General features: G+C 42.1%; 1 protein-coding gene and 1 pseudogene across 2 annotated transcripts in view; both read left to right on the forward strand.

The window, feature by feature from the left end:
* Positions 1-5115, forward strand: part of rnf2 (ring finger protein 2) — a 78159-nt gene extending 73044 nt beyond the window's left edge. Inside the window, exon 8 of one of the 2 annotated variants that reach the window (XM_063064013.1) lies at positions 3779-4001. In XM_063064013.1, the coding sequence (XP_062920083.1) occupies positions 3779-3817 (39 nt within the window). In that variant the 3' untranslated portion in view covers positions 3818-4001. Of the gene's footprint in view, positions 1-3778; positions 4002-4028 lie in introns of those variants that run through there. The other variant, XM_063064012.1, reaches the window with a different exon arrangement.
* Positions 5116-24626: 19511 nt separating this feature from the next.
* On the forward strand, positions 24627-24726 carry LOC134355294 (U6 spliceosomal RNA; annotated as a pseudogene).
* Positions 24727-24988: the final 262 nt, after the last annotated feature.

The following is a 24988-nucleotide window of genomic DNA, read 5'->3' on the forward strand; positions in this document are numbered from 1 at the left end:
AACTTTCAAATATAAATTACAAATAACACCTGATGGTTGCAATTCCATTAAGTGACATCACAATTGACAGTAATTGCTGATGATTTTGAGGCCTGAAAAATAAGTTACTGTTCTGTGCAACTTCCAACTCTTAAGATATTTCCATTTCCATTTGGCTTGGATTTAGAATGTGTCCCTGATAATACCCTGTTGTAGAAGAGTTGGAGAGGGGAGCAGGTGAGAAGGAATAAGGTGATACGTACCTATCACCATTACTAATTTTGCTTGAGGTTTTCTATCCTTTGTTGTACAATGCTTGAAAAAACATGGCAGTGCAGTCATTTCCTCATCCCCTGTAGTCTGAGAACAACTGCACTATTGGGCACTTCCTAAACAATCGTTAACCTTAAATTCATTCCACTTGATTTCTAACCACCTTGCACCTCTTGGAGAAGAACAGGGAGAAGCTGAAAACCTGGTTTTAGTAGAGGAAGACAAGACATGACATGAGGAGGGGTGAGTCCAGGACAAGAGGCCATAGTCTTAGAATTAGAGGGTACCCAGTTAAAACAGAGATGAGGAGAAATTTTTTTTAGCCAGAGGGTCGTGGATTTGTGGAATTTGTTGCCACATACGGCTGTGGAGGCCCGATCATTGAGGATGTTTAAGGAGGAGATTGACAGGTATCTAATTAGTCAGGGTATCAAGGGATATGGGGAAAAAGCCGGAAATTGGAACTAGATCGGTGAATAGTTTAGCTCAGGGGGGAGCTGTGGAGCAGACTCGATGGGCCGAATGGCCTACTTCTGCTCCTTTGTCTTGTGAACTTGTGAAATCTTTTGGGGAGCTTTGTTGGTGGAGTGCGAGCGGTGGTGCTTATGGAGTGGAGAACGAGAGGTAGGCTGGTGTTCCAGGAGCAATAGTCAACACGGATGTTGTCAGCCAAAGATCATGTTTTATGTCTTATGACTGTGAGCTGGAAGGATACAGCAATGCATGGCTGGGGAAGATATTGCTGTTAGAAATGGATGTGAGAAGTTTAGAAGTTGCAGGGTTTGAAAGTGAACACAGATATTAAAATTTCAGATTGGTGATTGGAACTAGGATGAAGGTGGGAGAGAAAGTGAACAGAAACATTCTGAAAGGAGAGTGAAAGCAGGTGACAAGTACGACATTGGAGAATCCCAGTCTTCAAGTGAATAGATGTGAGTTTACAATTTCATAGGCAGAGAGGGAAAGAATGTACTGTCAGATAATTTAGGAGGTAAAAGAAAAAGTTGTTTTTTCATAAATCCAGTGTGGAAAACAATACTAATCCCAGTTATGAATCATGCCAAGAATAGTTACTGCTAGGCAAAACCCTAAGTGGATGTGAAAGTTGGAAAAGGTTAGTGAAAATAGAAACTTTATTGCTGGGTCAAAAGTCTAGTCATATGCCATTATTGTAAGTCTCATAAAGGTGGTCTGGTCTTTGACATAAACATGCCAGAGAAAACATGGAAGTATTGCTTTAACTGAGATGAGAATGGAGAATTGCAAGCTAATATCAGAAATTGCTCATAGTCACAGCTAAGAAGGCCCAGTTACCCTGATGGTAACATATCATGGGACTAGTTTCTTTGAACAGTGTCACATCCACTGAATACCTGTTTTATAACAGCTAACTGATGGTGTCCTGGCTGACAAATCAAGTAGCTGGGATTTACTTTTCTGACCCCACTAGCTGCAGTTTCTTCATTTTTATAGGTATTTGAGCCATACTGTAACAGTAAGTCAGTCGATCAGATTTAAAGCCACATTATAAGGTCAACCACTTCCTTAAATGTTTTGCCTTGCTTTTCCTCGCAGAAATTGGAAGTAAGCCTGTAAGGTGATTCTAGGAGGTCTGAGGAAACACTGCAACCAGTGATCATTGTTGGAAGCGTATGGTAAAGTGTTATGTCAGCTTGAATGTAGGGGAGGAGATAGGAAAGACACTAATCGTTATACTGTAGTTGAAGACTGGGAATTTGTATCATAGCAATAGAGGATAGTAACTTGTTGCCATTCACTTCAAGAAAGGAAAAAAAATTAAAAGAAATTCAGGTTGTGTTAAAAAGTCATTTGAGATTAAATTTTCAAGATCTGTACAATGGGACGTAATTAATGGCTACCAAAACCAAGACATGGGATCGTCTGAGGCAAAAAAAAACATTAGTGAGCCCATACTGTTGATTTAATACAGATTAAAGATTCCTCTGAGGCCTCTTAACACTACAGACCTAGAATCTGAATAAATGAACATGAGAGATTCTGCAGATGCTGGAAATGCAGAGCAACACACACAAAATGCTGGACGAATTCAGCAGCTCGGACAGCATTTTTATGGAAAAGAATACAGAATTAATGTTTTGGTCTGAGACCTTTCAGGACTGGAAAGGGATGGGGAAGAAGCCAGAGCAAGAGGGTGGGGGGAGGGGAATGAGTACAAGCCAGAAGGTAATGGGTGAAGTGAGGTAAGGAGGAAGATAGGTGGGTAGGGGAGGGGGTACAAAGTGAGAAGCTGGGAGGTGATGGCGGAAAAGGTGAAGGGCTGAAGGAGGATCGTATCTGATAGGAGAGGAGAATGAACCATAGGGGAAAGGAGGGGCATCAGAGGGAGGTGATAGGCAGGTGAGGAGAAAAGAAGGGGTAAGGGAAAAGCTGGAATGGAAAATGAGAGCATGGGGAGGGTGGAGAAATTACCAAAAGTTCAAGAAATCGATGTTCATGCCATCAGGTTGGAGGCAACCCAGATGGAATTAGATGTTTTGCCTCATCGTGGCAATGGAGAAGGCCATGGACCAACAAGTTGGAATGGAAATGGGCAGTGGAATTAAAACGGTTGGTCACTGAGAAATCCTATTTGTTGCAGGCGGTGCAAATGTGCTTGACAGAACGATCCTTCAATCCGCTTAGTGTCTCACTGATTAGAGGAGGCCACACCAGGAGCACCAGATACAGTAGATAACCCCAACCCCAACGTGGGTGAAGTGTTGCCTCAGCTAGAAGGACTGGGGGCTCTAAATGGTGGTGAGGGAGGAAGTGAATAAGCAGGTGTACTTCCGCTTGCATGGATAAGTGCCAAAAGGGAGATTCGTGGGGAGGGGTGGATGCAGAAAGTGGGGAAGAGGCAAAGATATGTTTGGTGGTAGGATCCTGTTGAAGATGGCAGAAATTGTGGAGAGTGACGTGCAGGATTCGTAAGTTCATGGTATGGTAGGTAAGGGCAAGAGGAACTCTACCCCTGTTAAGCTGGTGGGAAGATGAGGTATGAGGGTGGTGTCCAGAAAATAGAGGAGATGCGGGTGAGGGCACCATAACCAGTAGTGGAAGGGAAACCCCGTTCTTTGAAGGAGGATGTTCTGGAAAGGAAAGCTTCATTATGTGGCAGAGACAGGGGAACTGAGAAAAGGAAATGACTTTGGGTTCATCGTTATTATCACCTCTTGGTTTATTAGTTTAGTAAGCATTTGTGCCAGACACTTCAGTTGATGATGATTTCTAGTGTATGTTGCAGTTAAGGTAAGATGAAGATTAGCTTTATTTGTCACATGGACATTGAAACATCAAAACATACAGTAAAATGCATCTTGTGTGAACGACCATCACAGTCCAAGCATTGTGCTGGGGGATAGCCTGCAAGCTTCACCAATTTTCCAGCTCCGAAGTAACATAATCACAACTCACTGATTCTAACTGTATTTGGGAGGAAACTGGAGCACCTGGAGGAAACCTACATGGTCATGGGAAGAACGTGTTAACTTTTGTTATCCAAAAGGGTCTTGGTGATGATGCCGATCTCTGGGTACGTCTCTAAATCACTGTTCCAGAATTGGATCTTACAAAACTCTGCAATGGGATCAGAAAAAAAGATTTTCTTTGAAACAAGAAAGGACCAAAAGGTAAACATAAGCAGATGTATTTGTTTGACAAAGGATCTGAGGTAATTACCATTGAGATTGTCACTAGCCATGATTGTAGTCCTTTGGAAAAATTGATGAAAGTAACTTCTGTCATATTTCTTCCAGCTCCTGAATGGCTCCTTCTCTCTCGAGCTTGTTAGTGAGAAATACTGGAAGGTCAACAAGCCAATGGAACTGTATTACGCACCAACCAAGGAACACAAGTAGATGACAGCATGAGGTCCATGTCAGATAAATGGAAATGGTGCTTTTGATGGTAGTGACTTGTTTGTCTTCCATGCAACAGCAACCACTATCAAGAGATGTTCTGTTGAATAAAAGCCTGTCACATGTTCAGATATACAGATCTGTGGCATGCAAATCACAACTGAATAATCATGGGCAAGAGGACAGTTTCCCAAAGGGTTCTTTTACCTTGTCGTGATATTGTGGACACCAACTTGAATCCAGGAAGTAGAAGTTTGTAGCGTGCTGCATTTCTGTTTCTTGGTTTATGGAATACATAACAGTACAAGGGATCAATTTTCTTTGTCACTAACAAATTTGCAAATTTATTGTAAAAGTCCTAATTTTTACAATAAGATTTTGTTGTGAAATTATTTTCTTCTGTTCATGTATCTCCCAGTTGGCTCTGCGTACTCTGTATTGACACCATAGCACCACTGTATTCCTTCAATTTAATTCCTTCACTTTTGACAATAGGTGAAGGGAATATTGCAGCCAAGTTCAATCTTTTGCTTCTGCCACTTCTAGTAGAAGCCCCTGCAGAGCAATCAAAGATATGAATTCAGTTGATTTCTCTCATACCTGAAGGTATTAAGGCTAATTGTTGTGGATCGAGCTGTGTTCCAGTTGGAATAATCATGTTCTGGGAATTGAATCTGGGGCCATTCTATGCAGTGTATTAACCCACAACGTTCGTGGGAGGAAAACTAAATTATTATTTTCTTTGAAGGCAAGTGTCCTTTTTAACATTGCAAAGCTATGTTTTCAAACAAACTTCTACTATTCCAAGCTGAAGTACTACAGGACACCAGTGCATTGCAAACACAGATAAATATATTTTCAGTGTCTTTTGATTTTTAAAAAATCAGTTTTTCATGTGAAATGTAAAATGAGTATTTATGTTGTCAATCAAGTTCTGGTAGTTATACCGTGAAACTATGCTGTATCTGGGCATCTACTAATTATTTGTACACTTAAAAAAATGAAATTAAATAATTGTTTCTTTACTTGAATAATAGTTTTGGCATTTATTGGAGAACACAGGCAATTGTTGGCACCTCATTCACACATTGGTTGATTAATCAAGGAGGAGTTTAGGATTTGATTTACAACAGTGCTCAATAAGCAAGGTTTTTCTTTGTGTTGGTGAGCCAAAAGATGATGATTCATATTCCCTTGTGGTACTAGGGGAATTTAATTAAATAAACTGAAACTTAAAAGCTAGTATCAGTAATGGCAAACATCTGCTAAATTTTGGTATTAAAGTCACATGGAATGCACTAACATTCTTCAGAGAAGGAACTTTGCTTTCTTGTGACTCCAGACCAAGTTTGACCCTCTTGCAATTTGCTACCTGCAATGTTGAGCACTGTTTGCAAGAAGCACTGAGGTTGACACTTAAAATGTTTTCTAACAATAGAAATATTAGAAAAAGCTTGGTCACAATACATTTCCTCCTCACTTCTGCATTCTGGGTCCTATATAAGAAACCCGGTTTATCAACTGCACCTGAGAATAGACAACACTGCTTTTGACATTGTAAATTGGTTTATTATTGTCACATGTACCGTGAAAAGCTTGTATACCATTCATACAGATCAGTCCATTGCAACTGTGCTCTGAGATAGTACAAGGTAAAATAATAACAGTGCTGAATAAACTGACAAGGAAAGTGCAGTGCAGGTAGTCAATGGGGTTAAATACCGTAACAAGGTAGATTGTGTAGTTAGGAATCCATCTTATCATTCAATAGTCTTATAACAGCAGGATAGGTGCCTTCCTTGAGCCTGAGGGTACCTGCTTTCAGGCTTTGTATTTTCTGTTTGATGGGAGGGGAGCGAAGACAGAATATCCAGTGTGAGTGGGGGTCTTTGATTACGCTGGCAGTTTTATCAAAGCAGCAAGAAGTGTAGACAGTTCATGGAGGGGAGTCTGGCTTCCATGATGTGCTGAGCTGTGTCCACAACGCTGCAGTTTCAGCCTGAGCAGTCGCCATATCAAACCGTGATGCATCCAGAAGGAATGCTTTCTATGGTGCATCAATAAAAGTTGGTGAGATTCGTTACTTGAGATATGGCACCCTACAGTAATATTGTCTACAAACTTGCAGATGGAACTAGAACAGAACCTGGCTACAGTCCTGAGTGTACAGGTAGCAGAGGAAGGTGCTGAGGACGCAGATTTCTGGCACACCAGTGTTGAGGACAATCCTGGTAGAAGGTTGCTACCTATCCTTACAGATTGCAGTGTGTTGGTCAGGAAGTCAAGGATTCATTTGCAAAGGATCTTGAATTTTGGAGATGAGTTTGCTTGGAATTATAGTATTGAAAGCAGAGCTATAGTCAATAGTCTAATAATGTCCAGATGCTCCAGAGATGAGTGTAGAACTAGGGAGATGGTGTTTACTCTAGAAGTTTTGGTATAAAGTGAAGGCTCCCCACCCTCCACATTCTAACCAAATTTTGTAAGAGCACCATCGAGAATTGAATTGACTTTATTGCGGCCCCTGCCATTACTCCAGTTGACTTTATTTCTTACATCTTTCACATACATGAGGAGTAAAAATATTCACGTTACGCCTCTGTCTAAATGTGCAATGTGTAATCATAGTAATTTATTAATAAATAGAACAGTCAATATTAATGAAATGCACTCAAATCAGTGTGAGCTTCCTGTCGAGCCTGGAGGGAATTAATGGTGTTGAATGCTGAACTGTAGTCCAAGAACAGCATTCTCACATAAGCATCCCTCCTCTCCAGATGTGTAGGGATGGTGTGTAGACCAGTGGCTATTGTGTCACCTGTTGATTGGTTGTGTTGGTTGGCAAATTGCAGGGGGCCCTAACTAGCTGCATCGCCATCTGGTACGGGAATTGCAAGGCATCTGACTGCAAGTCCTTACAAACGATTGTGAGGACTGCTGAGAGGATCATCAAGATCTCTCTTCCACCCATCAGAGATATTTATCAGGTGTGTTGTGTACACAGCACCCTTGGCATTTTCAATAATCCCTCCCATTTGACCAACAATCTCTTTGTCCCCCTACCATCAGGCAGGAGGTACCATAGCATAAGGACAAGAACTGTTGGGATGGGAAAGAGCTTCTTCCCCCAGGCTGTATGACTGCTGATCTCCCTGCCACCACCCAGGTCTCATCACGCATGAAGTGGCAGTAGCATTATACTGTTTGTTTTATAGCTTGTCAGATATGCACCTTATTATTCGTTAATTTACAAGTACTTTGTGTTATGTGTGTGAGTTATGTGTACTGTGTTGTGCACCTGACCCAGAGGAACATTGTTTCGTTTGGTGGTATGCACGTGTATGGTTGAATGACAGTAAACTTGAACTTGAATTGCAGTGGGTTGAAGTTATCTGGAAGGCTGGAGATGATTTGTGCCATTACAGAACTTCACGATGATGGACGATGGTGGATGTCCAAGCGACCGGCTAGTAGTCATTAAGGTACGTTACTTTGTTGCACTTTCACCAGAAAGAATGTGGTCTTTTCAAAACAGGTGGGAACCTCAGACTGAAGTAGGGAGAGGTAAAAATGTCTGTAAATCCCCCAGCCAGATGATCTGCACAGGATCTAAAGACGTGGCGGGGCCACCATCCAGGCCTGATGCTTTCCGTGGGTTCACTCTCTGGAAGGTTTGCCTTGTATTTGTGGTGAAGGCTATGAGCTCAGGTGTATGGAAGCTTTCAAGGTGGGTGCTGTCATTCCGGTATGACAGAGCAGACACAGCTCATACAATAGGGAATTTGAATATTATTGTCACATGCACCACAGGATAGTGGAAAAACTAGTCTTGCATACCATTCAAATAGATCAATTCATTACACAGTGAACTGGAGTGGTGCAGGGTAAAACAATAATAGAAGTTGACAGCTCTTGAGAAAGTGCTGTAAGATGCAAGAACTTACTGAGGTAAATTGTGAGGTCAAGAGTCATTCAAGGGAAACTTTAGAAAAGACCTTATGACATCAAAATGTCAGCAGATCTCTTTCCCATTTTCTTCCCATCCTTCAAATGATATGGTTCTGTAAAGTACAGCAGGAATCTAACTACAACCTCAAATCAGAATTCAAATCCTCACTTATTCATTCTGTGGTTGATAAATTAGTCAGTTTTTATTTTTGTAGCTTAAACTTTCAGATAAATAAACTGCACATGTTCTTCAGGATGGTCTAATTTTCTAACCAAGGTGAGATTTAGCTGCTGCCAATACCACCCTGACACTGTGTTCTGCATTCTACTACATCAGTTCTAGATATTTGGCTAGCTTTTCATACTTGGTGGCTGAGTACAATGGATTTTCCCAACAAGATGAGTTGTGCAGCAAAGGTCCGGGGTGCTGAGCTGCAGTTTCCCACTCTGCATTATAGGAGTTTGATCCTCTGACATGTCGGACTAAAGTTGTTCGTCCATCATTGACATCGATGAGGACCTCGACACCATTATGATGGTGTCGAGACTAGCGCGTGATTTGGATTTAAGTGAGGGAGAGTTGCGCAGCGTCAGCCTCACTCTCTCTTCCCAATTCCCATCTGGATCCAGTGGCAAGACAGAGTCTAGATGGCTGGAGATGGGACTGGGCGCAGTGGATGACCAGGACGTCTTCTGTGTCTTGTCCTGCTCTACACGTTCCACGACGCTTGCAGAGACTGCCTTCTTGACCGTTGGACCTTCCATTGGTCTCATCCGCTCAATCCGCCGGAGTCTGTCTTCACATGCTGGGATAGACAACTCTTTATCACACCAAGGGTTTGAGACCCGTCGGCTACCCTCACCTGGTTTAGCCAGCTTGTCGAAGCCATTGCCCGGGGTGTGGCCGCTGTCGCATGCAAACAGCTACGGGGAGCCACAGGTGAGAGCTGAGTGCCAGGTGGGGACCAAAGGTGGACTAACCACCTTGAAAAGGACGGACTAAAGTACAGCTTGGAATACCTATCACACACTCCTTAAGCATTTCTAATGCACAAAGTATCTCCTTCATTTTCTTGAAGCTCCCCATAATTTAAAATACAAGTAGCTGAAATCATACGCAGAGCATGATAAATTGCAGCCAAGGTAACTCCACCATTGCACAGTGCATTCTTTGATGTGTGTATATTTATGTTTTTACTTCCAATGATTTCATTCCAGAGAAGCAGATATGTAATAGGGGCAGAGGTAAAGGTATAGTAAAAGGTATGCAGGACAAATACACGAAGTGAATCTAAGTCTGAGGCAAAATTTACATGGAATCAATAATCCTGACAAATGATATTTGTGCACAGCCAGGTATGGAAACTTGAGAAAAATACATTTATCAGAGCATTTAAAAAAGGCCTTTTAGGAAGAAGCAAGACTTTTACATATGCAATGCAAATGAAGATGAAACATATCAAACCAGCATGATTATTATGTAGAGCAAAGCAAACAAGGCCAAAAACACAGGCTGTAGTGAATCTAAAACAATTACCAAGAACAATTATTACAATAATCACCGTAAGCAATGTTAACTCCTGCAAACAAAATAGATTAAATATGAAATATTTGAACTGGATTCAAATATCACCAATCTTTATCTTCCCATCTCAATAATGTCATTCCTGGTTATTACAAGCAGATAATTTGGAAATCCAGTATAAATAAATTACTTGCAATTTGGACAAGGATATAAATATTTATAGCTAGAGCTCACTTTAATGCATATTAACTTAATATCATCTTTAATGCTCATACATTTCCATTTTTGCAATTAACTGCATATTCAGAAGGATTGAATTAATATAAACTGTCAGTGTCCTGTAAGAGACCCCAGACAATTTATACTTAAAAATCTAACAAAAATGGATTATTAACTGCAGTTAAAATGCTTCTTTCTGAGCTAATCGGAGCAAATGCTGAGACTTTAGGGATTAAACACTGCAGTAGATCAGATTCACCACCTAGGGGAATAGGGCTGTATCTTACTCGAGTTTTAAAATTCAGAGTAGAAAGGATTGTTGTTATTTAGCCCAGACTCCAGCTTCCAGTGGTAAACTAAAATTGAAAATTGGACAGTGCCTGCTGTCTATCTTTAAAATTGATGCATTTTGAATAAATGCAAAATAGTCTATGTTGTTTTCTACTCTGGGAAGCCTAGCAGAATGCATTTGGCTAACTATGCCATGAACATGGTATGTTCCTGTTTTAAACTAACTGTGTGGCATCACAAAAGGAACACTGGGTGCCACCCTGCAAGTGTATATTTATTCCATGACTGAAGCTGATAGACGGTAAATTATTTCACAAGGAAACATTTAGCACTGTCTTTAACATACATATCATAACTTTCAGTTTTCAATTAGTTAGAATATAGAACATTACAGCAGAGTCCAAGCCCTTTGGCGCACGATATTGTGCTGACCTTTTAACCTACTGAATGATCAACCTAGCACTTTCTTTTTGCATTTCCCATACGCCTATCTAAGTGTTTCTTAAATGCCCCTAATATATCTGCTTCTACCACGACCCCTGGCAGGACATTCCACACACTCACCACTCTGGGAAAGAAGTTACCTCTGACACACCACCTATACTTTGCTCTGGTTACATTAAAATTATGACCTTTGAGTTGCCAAATCAACTTTAATAAACAAAGACAAGTGTCCATTTAATGGGGTGAAAGCATGACTTCACACCCACAAGATTCTAACAATTCTATGAAGTCTCTAATATAAATGTGGGAACTCAGCTGAAAGACGTTCAACACCACATAATCCCCCCCCCCCCACATGAGCCCTGCGTTTCAGTGGCCAAGTCTGCATCCTATACAGACTCGGCGGGCTTTGCTGGGGCCTGAGCAAATTCCAAACTGCTGATTTCAATGAAGAGCTTCTCAGCCATCACATCACTACTCTGAGTTGCCTTCCCAAGATCACAAGGATGGCGAGGCATAGAATTGCAAAGAGGAAAAGTAAATACTGTTGGTATACAGGGGAATGTACATTGCCATTTTATCCCAGTTTACCATTGGGTTGTGCTATTATCACGTCTTAATTTTCTGTTCCTCCTAATTTTGATTGCAAGTTGAAGTGGCTTTTTAGTTCTGAAGAGCAGTAAAATCTGGATTGATGCTGAAAATAGACAGAACTCCCACTGAAAACAGCACTGATAAATTGAAGTAGTGAGTGGGAAAGAGACATTGTTACAGGGTGGGACCCACTTGAAAAGAACAAGTCTCGTCGGGAGCGAGTTTTATCTAACCCAATAAAAATAAGGGACATGTAAGCAGATCAGCCATTTTTGGTGTGGACCAATGTTAGAGTGGAAGGCTTTGGTCCAATACGCTTGGGCAAGCACAGGCAGAGGTTCTAAGTAAGTTTCTAGGAATTTTTTTCTCTTTCTTTGTCTATTAGTCTATGACTAGCGTGCTGAGAATGGGTCCAGAGTTAGTGGTATGTTCTTTGTGTGAGAACCCTGATAACTACATCTGCATGACGTACGCCAAGCTGCAGCTCCTTAAAGACCAGGTTAAGAACTGGAGCAGTAGCTTGACAGTCGGTTCTTACAGGAAAATGAGGTGATAGATAGGAGCTACAGAGAGGTAGTCACCCCAAAGTTAGGGGAGGCTGTTTGGAGAAGGAAAGGGAATAGGCAGCTCATGCAGGATACACCTGTGGTTGTTCCCTCAAATCACTTTGGATACTGTTGGGTGGAACAACCTATGGGGGGGGGGAAGCTACACTGACCAGGTCTCTGGCACTGAGTCTGGCTCTGTGGCTCAGAAGGGAACAGCGGATAAGAGGAGGACAGTAGTGAGAGGGGATTCCAGTGTTAGAGGTGCAAACAGCAGATTCTCTGGATAGATAAAAAAACACCCGGATGATGTTTTGCCTACCAAATGCCAGGGTCAGGGTCAGACGAATGTGTGTGTGTGAGGAACTGGTGCAGGAGTAGGGTTTCAGATTTCTGGATCATTGAGATCTCTTCTGGGGAAGTATGACCTGCACAAAAAGGACAGGTTACACCTGAACCAGAGGGGGAACAATATCCTGGCAGATAGTTTTGCTACAGCTGTTTGACTATAAGACCATGAGATAAAGGAATAGAGTTAGGCCATTTGGCCCATCGAGTCTGCTCCACCATTTCATCGTGGCTGATCCCATTTTCCCCTCATCCTCAATCTCCTGCCTTTTCCCCTATCCCTTCGTGCCCTGACTAATCAAGAACCTATCAACTTCTGCCTTAAATATCCATAAAGACTTGGCTTCCACAGCTGCCTGTGGCAAAGAATTCCACAGACTTAACACACTCTGGCTAAAGAAATTCCTCCTCATCTCCGTTCTTACGGACACCCCTCTACTCTGAGGCAGTGTCCTCTGGTCGTAGACTCTCCCACCATAGGAAACATCCTCTCCACATCCACTCTATCAAGGCCTTTCACTATTCGATAGGATTCAAAGAGGTCACTCCTCATTCTTCTGAATTCTAGTGAATACAGGCCCAAAGTCATCAAACGCTCTTCATTTAACAAGCCATTCAATCCTGGAATCATTTTCATGAACCTCTTTTGAACCCTCTCCAGTTTCAGCACATCCTTTCTAAGATAAGGGGCCCAAAACTGCTCACAATACTCCAAGCGAGGCCTCACCAGTGCTTTATAAAGTTTCAACATTGTATCCTGGCTTTTATATTCTAGTCCTCTTGAAAAGAATGCTAACATTGCATTTGCCTTCCTCACCACAGACTCAACCTGCAAATTATCTTTTAGAGCATCCTGCACAAGGACTCATAAGTCCCTTTGCACCTCAGTTCTTTGTATATTCTCTCCATTTAGAAAATAGTCAACCCATTCATTTCTTCTACAAAAGTGCTTGACCATACACTTCCCGACACTATAATCCATCTGCCATTTCTTTGCCCATTCTCCTAATCTGTCTAAGCCTCTCTACAAAACTACCTGCCTCTCCACCTACCTTTTAAATCAATATCACAAGGCGATGGGAACTGGAGTTCCCATCTGAGGATGGGACAGTTGGTACTTAAGTAGAGAGATTGTGAAGAAGGACAGGCAGAAGGTAAGGCAAAACTGATGATTGGGATGAGTTGAAGTGGCAAAATTGAAACAGGCGATGAATACAGGACTAAAGGTGTTACATTTGAATGAACGTAGTATACAGAATAAGGAAATGTCTTGTAGTGCAGTTAGAGATTGGCAAGCATGATGCTGTGGGCATCACTGTGTTGTGGCTGAAAGAGGATTGTAGATAGGATCTTAACGTCCAAGGATTGTATCAAGAGGACAGGCAGGTAGGCAGAGGAGGTGGGGTGGCTCTGTTGGTAAAAAATTAAAATCATAACCTTAGAAAGAGACGACATAGGATTGGAAGATGTAGAATCTTTGTGGGTAGAGTTAAGAAACTGCAAGGGTAAAAAGACTCTATTGGGAGTTATATACAGGCCCCAAACTGTAGCCAGGATGTGGGATACAAGTAGCAATGGGAGATAGAAAAAGCATGTAAAAGGGGCAATGGGGAATTTCAGTATGCCTCTGAGATGGCTTTTTTGAGCAGCATGTGCTTGAACCCACTAGGTGAAAGGCAGTTCTGGATTGGGTGTTAAGCTATGAACCAGAGTTGGTTAGGGAGCTTAAGGTAAAGGAACCCTTAGGGACCAGTGATCATAATATAATAGAATTCACTCTATGGGTTGAGAGGGAGCAGATAAAGTCAGATGTATCAGTATTATATTGGAGTAACAGGAATTTCAGAAGCATGAGAAAGCAGCTGGTCAAAGTTGATTGAAGGGGACACCAGCAGGGATGATGACAGCACAGCAATGGCTGGAGTTTCTGCGGACAACTTCGAAGAATTCTGAGGGAGGATGAGAGAACTTTGGCTGATAGGGACGTCAATGACAGCATAAAGGCAAAAGAGGGGGCTTATAATATAACAAAAATTAGTGGGAAATTAGAGGGATTGGAAAGCTTTTAAAAACTAACAGAAGGCAACTAAAAACATACGGAGAAAAAAGATAAAATACGAAGTTAAGGTAACCAATAATATAAAAGCAGATAGTTACATTTTTTCAGATATATAAAGAGTAAAGGATAGGCGAGAGTGGATATTAGACACTCACAACACACTGGAGGAACTCAGCAGGTTGGGCAGCATCCGTGGAAACAATCTGTCAATGTTTCGGGCCGGAACCCTTCGTCAGGACCGTAGAGGGAAGGGGCAGAGGCCCTATAAAGAAGGTGGGGGGAGGGTGGGAAGGAGAAGGCTGGTAGGTTCCAGGTGAAAAACCAGTAAGGGGAAAGATAAAGGGGTGGGGGAGGGGAAGCAGGGAGGAGATAGTCAGGAAAGGTGAAGAAGGAATAGGGAAAAGCACAATGGGTAGTAAAAGGAGGCAGAACCATGAGGGAGGTAGTAGGCAGCTGGGGGAGGGGGCAGAGTGAAACTGGGATAGGGGAAGTGAGGGGGAGGGAATTACCAGAAGTTGGAGAATTCAATGTTCATACCAAGGGGCTGGAGACATCCCAGATGGTATATGAGGTGTTGCTACTCCAACCTGAGTTTAGCCTCATCATGGCAATAGAGGAGGCCATGTATGGACATATCCAAATGGGAATGTGAAGCAGAGTTGAAGTGGGTGGCAACCGGGAGATCCTGTCTGTTGTGGCCGACGGAGTGGAGGTGCTCAACGAAGAGGTCCTCCAATCTGCGTCGGGTTTCACCTTCTTTATAGGGTCTCTGCCCCTTCCCTCTTCAGTCCTGATGAAGGGTTCCAGCCGGAAACGTTGACTGATCGTTTCCACGGATGCTGCCCAACCTGTTGAGTTCCTTCAGCGTGTTGTGAGTGTCGCTTTGACCCCAGCATCTGTAGTGTATTTTGTGTAGTGGATATTAGACCATGGGAAAATGATGCTGGAGAATTTGTATTGGGGTAAAAGAAATGGCAGATGAACTTCATAAGTATTTTGTGTCAATCTTCACCGTGGAAGACACTAGCATTATGCTAGATATTTCAGAGTATCGGGGGGCAGAAGTGAGTGTAGTTACTATTACTAAGGAGAAGGTGCTTGGGAAGTTGAAAGCCTGAAACGTAGATGTCACCTGGACCAAATGGACTACACCGCAGGGTTCTGAAAGAAGTAGCAGAAGAGATTGTGGAGACATTAGTCATGATCTTTCAGGAATCACTAGATTCTGAAATGGTTCTGGAGGACTGAAAAATTGCAAATGTCAATCCACTTTTTATGAAGGGAAGTAGGCGGAAGAAAGGAATTTATAGGCCTGACTTCAATGGTTGGGAAGATGTTGGGGTCCTTTATTAAGCATGAGGCTTTGGGATGCTTGGAGGCACATGACAAATAAGGCAAAGTCAGCATGGTTTCCTTAAGGGGAAATCTGGCCTGGCAAATCTTCCGGAATTTCTTAGAGGCAATAACAGGCAGGATAGACAAATGAGAGTCAGTGGATGTTGTTTATTTGGATTTTCAGAAGCCCTTTGACAAGGTGCCGCACCTGAGACTAATTAACAAAAGAGCCATAGTATTACAGGGAAGATACTAGCAAGGATAGAAGATTGGTTGACTGGCAGGAGGCAAAAATTGGGAAGAAAAGGGGCCTATTATGGATGGCTGCCTATGACTAGTGGTGTTCTACAGGGGTCAGTGTTAGGAGTGCTTCTTTTTTACGTTATATATCAATGATTTGGATGATGGAATTGATGGCTTTGTGACCAGGTTTGCAGATGATATGAAAATAGTTGGAAGAGCAGACAGTGTTGAGGAAGAATGGAATCTGCAGAAGAACTGCAGATGTTTTAGAGAATGGGTAAAGAAGTGTCAGATGGAAGACAGTGAAGGGAAGTGTATGGTCATACACTTTGGTAGAAGGAATAAAGCCATACACTGCTCTTTAAATGAGAAGAAAATTCAAAAATCAGAGGTCCAAATCGAATTGGGAGTTCTTGTGCAGGACTCACTAATGGTTAACTTGCAGGTTGAGTTGTGGTAAAGAAGGCAAATGTAATGTTAGCGTTCATTTCAAGAAGATGGTAATTAATTTAATGGTATGACTCAGCAGTGTGGAGGATCAGCAAGATCTTGGGGTCTGTGTCTATAGGACACTCAAAGCTGCTGCACAGGTTGACAGTGTTGCTAAGAAGGCGTATGGTGTGTTAGCCTTCATCAACCGTGGGATTGAGTTCAAGAGCTGTGAGGTAATGTTACAGCTATATAAGACCTTAGTCAGACCACACTTGGAGTACTGTGTTCAGTTCTGGTCACCTCATTATAGGAAGGATGTGGATACCACAGAGAGAGTGCGGAGGAGACTTACAAGGATATTGCCTGGATTGGAGAACATGCCTTATGAGAATAGGTTGAGTGAACTTGGCCTTTTCTCCTTGGAGCGACAGAGGATGAGAGATGACCTGATAGAGGTGTATAAGATGATGAGAGGCATTGATCATGTGGATAGCCAGAAGCTTTTTCCCAGGGCTGAAATGGCTAACATGAGGGGGCATAGTTTTAAGGTGCTTGAAAGTAGGTACAAAGGGATGTCAGAGGTAAGTTTTTTTACACAGAGAATGGTGGGTGTATGGAATGCACTGCCAGTGACAGTGGTAGAGGCGGATACAATAGGGTCTTTTAAGATAATCTTAGATAGGTACATGGAGCTTAAAAAAATGGAGGGCTATGCAGTAGAGAAATTCTAGGCAGTTTCTAGAGTAGGTCACATGATCGGCACAACATTGTGGGCTGAGGTCCTGTAATATGCTGTAGATTTCTATGTTTCAATGAAGACTAGAACAAAAGAGCACAGATGTGATGCTGAAACTTTGTAACGCATTGACCAGACAGCACTTGGAGTATTATGAGCAGTTTTGGGCCCCTTATCTAACAAAAGATGTGTTAGCATTAAAAAGGATCCAGGGGAGGTTAATGCCAATAATTCTGGGAAAATGTTAATGTATGAGGAGTGTTTGATGGCTCTGGGCCCGTACTTGCTAGAGTTTAGAAGAATGAGGGTGAATCTCATTGAAACCTTTTGAATGTTGAAAGGCCTAGATAGAGTGTATATGGACAGGATGTTTGCTATAGTGAGGGAGTCTAGGGCCAGAGGGCACAGCCTCAGAATAGAGGGACATCCATTTACAGCAAAAACAAGGAGGAATTTCTTAAGCCAGATGACTGTTGAATCTGCGTAATTTATGACCATATATGGCTGTGGAGTCCGCCACTGAGAATATTGAAAGTGGGAGTTGAGAGGTTCTTGATTAGTCAGGGCATCAAAGGGTACAGGGACAAGGCAGGAGTATGGGGTTGACAGAGATAATAAATCAGCCATGATGGAATGGCTGAGCAGTCTCAATGTGCTGAATGGTCTAATTCTGCTCCTTTGTCTTCTGATAGTTGGACAGGTTTCCATCCAGTTGCCTGAAGTGTTTTATTACCATGTCCTTGGTTTGCTGAATGACTCATCCAGCCATTACGCTGGTTTGCTTCATTTCACTCTTGAGGCTCATTTGTTTCATTGCTGCCCACTATCTCTAAATTATCAGGCAGCTTCGAGATGTGGGGAGTTCAGACAGGGTGATCTACCCAGACCCTGCGCAGCCGGGCATGACCCATTCACCCTGAAACAACCCACTGACCCTGCACTCTCTACATGGAATACAGTGTTGGGAAGTGTACAGTCACGCACTTTAGTAGAAGGAATAAAGGCGTCGACTATTTTCTAAACAGGAAGCAAATTCAGAAGCAGAAGATGCAAAGGAATTTGAGAGTCCGAGTGCAGGATTCTCTAAAGCAGTGGTTCCCAACATTTTATTTTGATTTCTGATCTCCTTGGCTGCCAGACCGGATCCCCAGTGCCCCCTCTCCCTTTCTGGCTGTTACATAAAAGCTATAAAGATTGTTGATTTACAATGCATAGTCAAAGAATATTGGAACTGCAAATTCAAAGCAGTGACAAATAATTGCAAAATTATTCAAATCAATTTAAAGCTACAAATAAAACTATTTACTTAATTATAGTTAAAAAATAATCTTCCTCAACAATTTTAGAGCATACATTAGTATTCCAACTATTCACTACTTCATTGCTTGTTTGTGTTTCACTGAGATGGATGGGCTTGGTGCAGTTTTATCACCTTCTTGACGTCAGGCTGAATGTCACCTAGAATCAGAATCAGAACCAAGTTTATTATCACTGGCATGTGACGTGAAATTTGTTAACTTAGCAGTATCAGTTCAATGCAATACATAATATAGAAGAAGAAAATAATAAGAGTAAATAAATAAGTAATTCTTATTCGGTATATTTTATACAGTATATGTATATTGAATAGATTAAAAATCGTGCAAAAGACAGAAATACTATATCTTAAAAAAAGTGAGGTAGTGTCCAAGGGTTCAATGTCCATTTAGAAATCGGATTGCAGAGGGGAAGAAGCTGTTCCTGAATCACTGAGTGTGTGCCTTCAGGCTTCTGTACCTCCTATCTGATGGTAACAGTGAGGAAAGGGCATGCCCTGGGTGCTAGAGGTCCTTAATAATGGATGCTGCCTTTCTGAGACACCGCTCCTTGAAGGGGTCCTGGGTACTTTGAAGGCTAGTGCCCAAGATTGAGCTGACTAAATTTACAACCCTCTGCAGCTTCTTTCAATCCTGTGCAGTAGCCCCTCCATACCAGACAGTGATGCAGCCTGTCAGAATGCCCTCCACGATACATCTATAGAAGTTTTGAGTGTACTTGTTGACATGCCAAATCTCTTCAAACTCCTAATAAAGTATAGCTGCTGTCTTGCCTTCTTTACAACTACATCGATATGTTGGGACCAGGTCAGATCCTCAGAGATCTTGACACCCAGGAATTTGAGACTGTTCATTCTCTCCACCTCTGATCTCTCTATGAGAACTGGTGTGTGTTCCTTCAGAAGCAGCCTCAGACCCCCACATTCAATAATTTACAGTCTGTTTTGTTGCTTTGAAAGAAGTTGGACAACTGCACTGAAACTGCACTGCACAACATACAGTATATGACCTTTTTCCACAGTGCAAGATAGTGTTCAGAGATTTCTTTCTGCAACCAAAAGATTTGATATGATTTTTTGAACCTCAGCTTCGGCTCAAAGTTATTTTGTAGTGAGATTATTTCTTCATCCATCCTTCCTGTTATTTCAATATTACAAGTGTTCAGGAATGGCTTTATTACCTGAACTGCAATTTGGATCAAGAGATGTTCCTGAAATCTCGTTGACATACATTTACGCAGCTCACCCAGGTTTTCACTGAGTGACTGAAAATAAGGAAAGTTATTGCTTCACAACAGGAATTCTGCAGATGCTGGAAATTCAAACAACACACATCAAAGTTGCTGGTGAACGCAGCAGGCCAGGCAGCATCTGTAGGAAGAGGTGCAGTCGACGTTTCAGGCCGAGACCCTTCGAAGGGTCCTGACGAAGGGTCTCGGCCTGAAACGTCGACTGCACCTCTTCCTACAGATGCTGCCTGGCCTGCTGCGTTCACCAGCAACTTTGATGTGTCAAGTTATTGCTTGCTTTATCAGAGTGTATTCTCTTCAAATGTTCAAGGAGCCTGGGTGGTTTCATTGCCTCATTTAACAAAATCCTTTTTAACACAACTGACACATCGGCTACTTGCTGCCGGTATATGTAAATCTATTTTTTAGATACTCCACACAAAATTGTTTACACTTCTCTTTTGTTTGGTCTGCTTCTCCCATTTTCATTACGGATTAACAACTATGATCAATCACCTATTGCTCGTGCACTGCGATCAATAAAGGGGAATGTTATAGCTCAGGCAAAGCCAGGCTCTCTGCCTGAAGGTGCAGCGATATCTCAGTTGGGCAATGGACTAGAGAAATGCAGTCAAAACCATTTGAAAGCACAGATTCTGAACCTTACCCTATGAACACCATACCCTAATTCACCGTAATTGCATTTCTCTGTGACAAGAGTATGGGAATTGTACTAGCTAACACCGCACTACAGTAATGAATGGTAATAATGTGCAAGCTGGACCTAAAATAATGTGGTTCTTTCAGTCAAGATTTCTCATGATGTGCCAAATACAGAAGTGCTATGTTTGCTTTTAAACAACTATAACGTGCTTCGAGCACAGTCTGAGAGAATGGTGGGTTAGCGAGAGACGAGGTGACTGCATAATCATTGTCATTAATTATGAGGCACTGAGGACCAAATGGTTATAATAAGCAATTCGTTTCTTACATTAAGCCATAATCCCTCAGCTGCCCCCTTGCTACCAAGCGCCCCCACCACCCCCTAAGAAATTGCCCCCAGGCGGGCGATGTTGCCCACTTTGGGAACCGCTGCCCTAAAGATAAACTTGCAGATTGAGTAGGTAGTAAAGAGAGCAAATGCAATGTTAGCATTCATTTCAAAAGGTCTAGAATATAAAAAGCAAGGATGTAATTCAGAGGGTTTATAAAGTCTTGTTTAGATCATATTTGGAGTATTGAGAGTAGTTTTGGGCTTCATATCTAAGAAAGAACATGCTGACATTGGAGAGGGTCCAAAGGAGGTTTACGATAATGATCCTGGGAATGAAAGGCTTAACATACGAGGAGCATTTGACAGCTCAGAGCCTTTACTCACTCAAATTTAGAAGAAGGAGGGTGGGGGGGGTGTGGAATTTCATTGAAACCTATTGAATACTGAAAGGCCTAAATAGAGTAGACATGGAGAGGATGTTTTCAATAGTGGGTGAGTCCAGTACCAAAGGACACAGCCTCAGAATAGAAGGACTTCCCCTAAGAAAAGAGATGAGGAAGAACATCTTTAGCCTGAGGGTGGCAAGTCTGTGGAATTCACTGCTACAGATGGCCATGGAGGCTAAATAACTGGGTACACTTAAAGTGAAGGTTAATAGGTTCCTGATTGGTAAAGGGATCAAAAAGTCATGGGGAGAAGGCAGGATAATGAGGCTGAGAGGAAAATACGCCAGCCATGATTGAATGGTGGAGCAGAGTGGCCCAGTTCCATTGCTATGTCTTATGGTTTTATGGACCCAGAAGCTGAAGAATGAAATTCAAAATGTAATTGTGTTTTCACAGTTTTCACATTTGCTTCTTCTCTTTTGTGTATAGGAACTGGGATATTCACCGATGAGCAACATTACACTTATATACTGCAGTCACTGAATATCTGCACAAATGTGACTGATGTGTTGTTAAGCATCCTGGCAGGACATCAGTGGCCTGAACTCAGTTCCACATGGAGCCAATTCTTCTCTTTAATGACTGGATGGGTTTTCTTGGATGTCTGGGGTAGATACAACCTAGCTCCACAGGTCTGCATTGGGAAACTATCCCAAAATTGGCTCCAAGTGATCATTTTGTTCAAATAGGAAATACTAACAGCAACAATGACAGGAATGTTGGGATGAAATGGAAGCAGCTTAAGTCTACTCTGGGATTGTGTGACTGGACAGTGCAAAGGGAACTTCATCCCACTTTTTTTATATAAAAAAGGGTTATTTACGGCCGTGTAGCCTCAGTTGTAGTGAGAATTAGGCCTCAAGCCTTGGGCTTGCCTGCTGCTGCAGGGCAGGTGAGCGAGATGGAAGTGCTACAGCATGGTTGAGCTCGGCTGGGGCCTAACCACGTCTGTAAGTGCTGCCCTCCAGTGTTTGAGTGGTGGAATGACAGGCTGGATTACGTGCGTCTGTACACTGCCAGGAGACTGTGCTATTGATTGCTGGACATTGTTGCTCAGGGCCTTGGACTATATATTTTTTTTCTGAGAGAATATGCATCTTTGCTCTATATTTTGAATTATGTTACTCACCATTTTTGAATGTTTGCTCCCTATTTTGAATGTTTCGCACCTTGGTCCCAGCGGAACGCTGCTTCTATGAATGGTTTGAATGATAATTAAACGATTTGATTTAAATCTTTATTATATTATTTGAATAGTTAATGATACTCAGCATGTTGGGAAAGGCAGCCCAAGCCACAAAGTAAAGTATTTTCTAATTTTGCCTGGTATCATTGTAAGAAGAGACATTCATCTTCCCTGCTGTGACAAATAAACCATCCATCACCAGTATTAGGCCCTTTTGGTCTGCTCTGTGGGAGCACCTGTAAATACCTGTGGCAGAACCCTTGAAGGGAAGGTAGTGCTGACTTTGTCTAGCACTGGTGGTAAGTGACCACAAATTCAATTCGGCATTACATTTAAAAGGTTATAAATATTAGCCAGTATCAGATTATAATAAGATTCTTTTTTGGTACAATATGAGACAAACATTTTACTGCACCCCTATACTGCTAATTTATAGATTAAACTACTTTCTTTGCAATGTGCAATTTTTTTTCAATTAGCCCTTCATCTAGAGCACTGACTTCATGGGCCAACATTTAAAATAATTTATATATGCTGACTGTCTCCCTCTGAGAAATATTCAAACTGGAGGATGCTTAGTGATCAAAAGCAACAGACAACAAATGGCTAAACTGTTAACTGTTCAGTCGTAGCCATAGAGTCTGCAGGAATAGCACCTGCCCCCTACTGCAGCAAGCTCAATTTTGCTGGGACCAAAGATGCAAAATTTCTTTGAAATTATTCTTCCAATACATTCATGCACAAGAACAGACTCAACAAAGCACAACGAAGTTGAGTTTATTGTCATACACACAAGCACACAAATGCGTAGGTGCAATGTAAAATAGACACATAAGATCACCACTGACAGGCTGTCAATGGCATTTTGTGCCACTTCTCCAGGATCTCCCTTGCTCAGCTTCAGAATGCTTGTAACTGTGAACTTCTGCACAAACCAAACTATCTTCCAGATTAACATTGGAGGCACCAAAGCTAATTACCAATGAATTAATGGCCCGATGAAGGGTCTCGGCCTGAAACGTCGATTCTTTATTTCTTTCTATGGATTCGGTCTATCCTGCTGGGTTCCTCCAGCATTCTGTGTGTTTTACTCTGGATTTCCAGCATCTGCAGAATCTCTTGCGTTTACCAATGAATCTGCCCACTGAATGCGTAGTCCGGATGGACCAAGTTGTAGATAAGCTCGTCTGCAACTTGGCTCTACTTGCATCTGTCCTTTGAAAACTGGCCACTGTAGACCCAGTGTATCACAGTCTCCTCCTGTTTTTACCCTCCCAGTTTGTTATCAACCCACAATCACATCGAACTGCAGCTTCTCCGTAATTCTGCAGCTTGCACTTCAACCTGCAGTATACTTTGAAATACCAAACACCACTTCATCCTTGCTGATCCATCACTCCGCCATCCTCTGAGTCACCAGAATCTGTGAAAACTTAAATCCTTGCCTGTTTGGCTGGTCCCACCCCTCAACCTCATTCCCTAATTCCATCTTTCCTGGGTCCCACAATGCCACCCTTCCTTCCAATAGCTGATTCTTTTCCTAACTTCCTCCAGCTTCCAAGCTCTTTTTATAACCTCTCCTTTTGATCAAGCTGTTAAATCCAGATAGATGCACTACAGGAGTTCTGCTCAGCTTCCTGGCCTTTGGTTGTAGGCCTTCAATAGCCCACTCTCCACCTCATTACCTTCTTCTCCTGCAGCACTCTGGGGCAATTTCCTGCATTAAAGAATACTAACTAAGGCTACAAACGTACTGTGCACTTGACGGTGGAGACAAACGTGCGATAAAACGGGAGGGCTAAGCTGACTTTGACAGCTACTGACGTTACATTAACACCACTGACAATACATACATTATTGATAACCTTAATGATAACCAAGCCTTATCACAAACTCCCTGCAGTCAATACAGTTATTCTCATGCATTGACAATCGATCTACAATACTGTGTGTATATGTATATATCTCAATAAAGTTTGCCTTGTCGACTGCCACTACAATGAACATCAAAGATCAAAGGCACCATAAATACACAATAAATAGTTCTCAGCTGCAAGTATTTAACACCAAATCAGCAGACAAGAATGACTGCAGCACTGCATCTTTCAGAAGTTTAGCAACTGCTACCTACTGAGGCACACATAGCACCTTGTGGTCAATCAGACACACTTTTTACAGCTAAGTGTTCAAAACATGAGATTTGGCTAACCACTGCTGTTCAATTGCAGAGAAGCACAAAACAATAATGCAGAACAACTTTATGGTAATTTCACTTTTACTCCATCATTTGGAATCATTTATTAATTGAACTACTATATTGGAGTCATTCTTAATACCATTAAAGTATTAAGAATGACTCCAATGCAGTAGTCATTAAAGATTAGCTGAAGCTGCTTTACCTTTCCATAGTTATTCTGAAATTTTATAAACATTTTTGAAGTTGTACCTCATGGCAGATCCACAGGCCTCTGAATCCTGTGCCTTCTCAGTGTATGTACAACACATGAATGATTCATGAGCACACATTGAAAGGAACAATAAAACCACAGCTGTGCAAATCCTTACCACATCTGGTAACCCCGTGATCTCCGTCTTGGAGGCTGACAGAAGAAAATCTTTCAAAAGGGCTAAAATTGGATTGATACAGAGATTAGCATGGCCTCTTCCGAAGGATGACACACACACTTGTGAAGCAATCCATACTTCTGAGTTGTGCACTCTCTCCTGTCTTGTTTTTGTGATGTATAGAACCCTTTGCAAAGCCATCAAGAAGGACAAGAGCATAAGAGGGGTGACGTAGCTGGGTAGTGGAGGGCCCCAAGTGAAAACCTTCCTGTACGTGGACAACATCACTGTCTTCTGCTCGGACCTGAGCTCAGTTTGCAGATTGAGTTGGCATCAGGGGCCAGCATTAACCCCATGAAGAGCAAGGCAATGCTCTTCGGCAACTGGGCGCCATGGCAGTGGAG

The sequence above is a fragment of the Mobula hypostoma genome, chromosome 12 (genome assembly GCF_963921235.1).
Source record: "Mobula hypostoma chromosome 12, sMobHyp1.1, whole genome shotgun sequence".
Classification (NCBI taxonomy): Eukaryota; Metazoa; Chordata; class Chondrichthyes; order Myliobatiformes; family Myliobatidae; genus Mobula; species Mobula hypostoma.